General features: G+C 41.0%; 1 protein-coding gene across 1 annotated transcript; it reads right to left on the bottom strand.

Annotated features, from left to right (window-relative positions):
* Positions 1 to 841: 841 nt before the first annotated feature.
* LOC114747483 (uncharacterized) lies at positions 842 to 1,774 on the bottom strand. Its single transcript, XM_028935817.1, has 3 exons — positions 1,619 to 1,774; positions 1,339 to 1,525; positions 842 to 1,206 (listed from the first exon to the last, which is right to left on the bottom strand). The coding sequence occupies exons 1-3, from the start codon at positions 1,772 to 1,774 to the stop codon at positions 842 to 844; spliced, it is 708 nt and encodes a 235-aa protein (XP_028791650.1).

The raw sequence follows: 1,774 nt of genomic DNA, 5'->3' as shown, positions 1-1,774 counted from the left end.
CATTTTGAGAGTTGTTTGTTGAGCTCTGAACGCAACTAGTTTTGCCACACAAAAAATCGCCCACACAAATAAATCCTTCCAAACACTCAGAAATAATAACCTCCACGTACTTACGCCTGCCTAAGCTAATTAGAAATATGGTTCTGAATATACAGAATGATCAATATTCAGCTCCTCCGAGATCAGACCGCGCCTGCATCTACCTCGGCTAGCGCCCTCACCATCCGTCGTTATTACTTTTGCAGTGTCTCTATCCACTCACATCTATTCTTTTCGATCCGATTCCATTAGCATGTTGTGTAATGAAGGCTTTTCGTTGGATCATTCACTGCCTTTGATGACATCCTTTTAATATGTTTCCACACCCCACACACACACTTGGGTCATTCGGACTCCCAAACTAACGGAAAAGCATACTGAACTTTTTCACATTCCAGGTGCCGAGATACGAACAGGAATAGCTGATAGTGAATTGATGATTAATGATATAGTCACGTCCAAAAGATTTTGACCCTCTTCTTATCCATCTACCATCCACGTCAACTCAGGCCTCCAGTACTGTGGAAATTTAAGCCCTATCACACGGGAAAATGCAAAGGACAAGACTGGGCACCTGGAGAGAGAGTTCTTCACAATAATACAGTCATACAGATATCACAAAAACGTCCGGGAAATGACTGAGAAAGAAGCTGACCGAGCATAACTACTAGAAAGTTCAGATTTCAAAATATGGCGTGCTTTAATTACTGGAAGTGGATCCCTTGGTACTGTCTCACAAGGCCAAAAACGACTCAAAATTTGGAGTAGCGAATGTTTATCTGAAGACTTATATATATAAGAGCTAATTTTCACTTTTTAACTCGCCCTCCATTCCCAGCTTTAAATCGGGTGTGAAGGAGATCTTCTTGCAGTCTTTGGAAAGCCACTTGGATTTCATGTAAGCGGCTTTTCTCCATGGAGGAACGTGAAGGCCTTTCTCTCTCAACGATTTCTTAGCAGCTGAACAAAGCAAAGAGGTTATGTTGCTCCATCTTTCTTCAGTACCAACAAAAATCGAAGGAGGCATGTCAGTGAGGTCTTCGTATGCTCTCGTTGGTTTTGCCAGCAAAAACTGTGACCTGAAGTCCATATCCACTATCAGCCTTGCTGCTTTGCCTTCAATAGTGTTGCCCATCACCATCATCACGTCTATGAATTCGTAATCACTTGTGAACTTAAAAGCTAGATGAAAACCCAAAATAATTATCAAATTATCGGATATATATATATATATATATAGAGTCAGGCGAGGAATTTAGAAAAGCATCATATCATCTCAAAGAAGAGCTCAGAGGAAACCTTTAGGACGATTGATAGTGGGCAACCAGGAAGTTTGGCAAAGAGAAGCTTCATAGCCATCCATTCTGAGTTTTATCACAACCAGCTTCTTCAAGTGAGAAGCACCATCACATTCTTCATCTTTTGCATACTTCGGAATCTTTTCAAGAATCTCTACTTCAATATCTGTGACCTCCCATAGTATTTCCTGTAAAAAGAAATATCGGTGAGGCGTGGGGACATTTAACTAAGCATGGAAAAGAATTGAAGGAACAAGGAAATGATATTAAGATAAAGAAACCTGCAACTGCGAGGTGATGCATACGGGTTTGTGAATTTCAGAGAGGGCCTCGGAAGTAAAGGCTGCTTCGGAATCAGATTCAATGAAATCTCTAACCATTTGAAGGAGCTGATCCTCTGTCAAGCTACCCATTTTCTTCCACCTATTCAATGGCAT

The sequence above is a fragment of the Neltuma alba genome, unplaced genomic scaffold, assembly GCF_004799145.2.
Source record: "Neltuma alba isolate B1F8T4 unplaced genomic scaffold, ASM479914v2 tig00005338_pilon, whole genome shotgun sequence".
Lineage (NCBI taxonomy): Eukaryota > Viridiplantae > Streptophyta > Magnoliopsida > Fabales > Fabaceae > Neltuma > Neltuma alba.
Note: the sequence above shows the minus strand (reverse complement) of the source record. Positions and strands in the feature narration are given on the sequence as shown.

Excerpts from the sequence above, each read along its gene's own strand:
- LOC114747483 (XM_028935817.1), bottom strand. The coding sequence starts at position 1,774 with ATGCCATTGAATAGGTGGAAGAAAATGGGTAGCTTGACAGAGGATCAG. Across the intron at positions 1,526-1,618 it reads GCATCACCTCGCAGTTGCAG|GAAATACTATGGGAGGTCAC; the intron begins GTTTCTTTATCT and ends TTCTTTTTACAG. Across the intron at positions 1,207-1,338 it reads CACTATCAATCGTCCTAAAG|GTGATTACGAATTCATAGAC; the intron begins GTTTCCTCTGAG and ends TTAAGTTCACAA.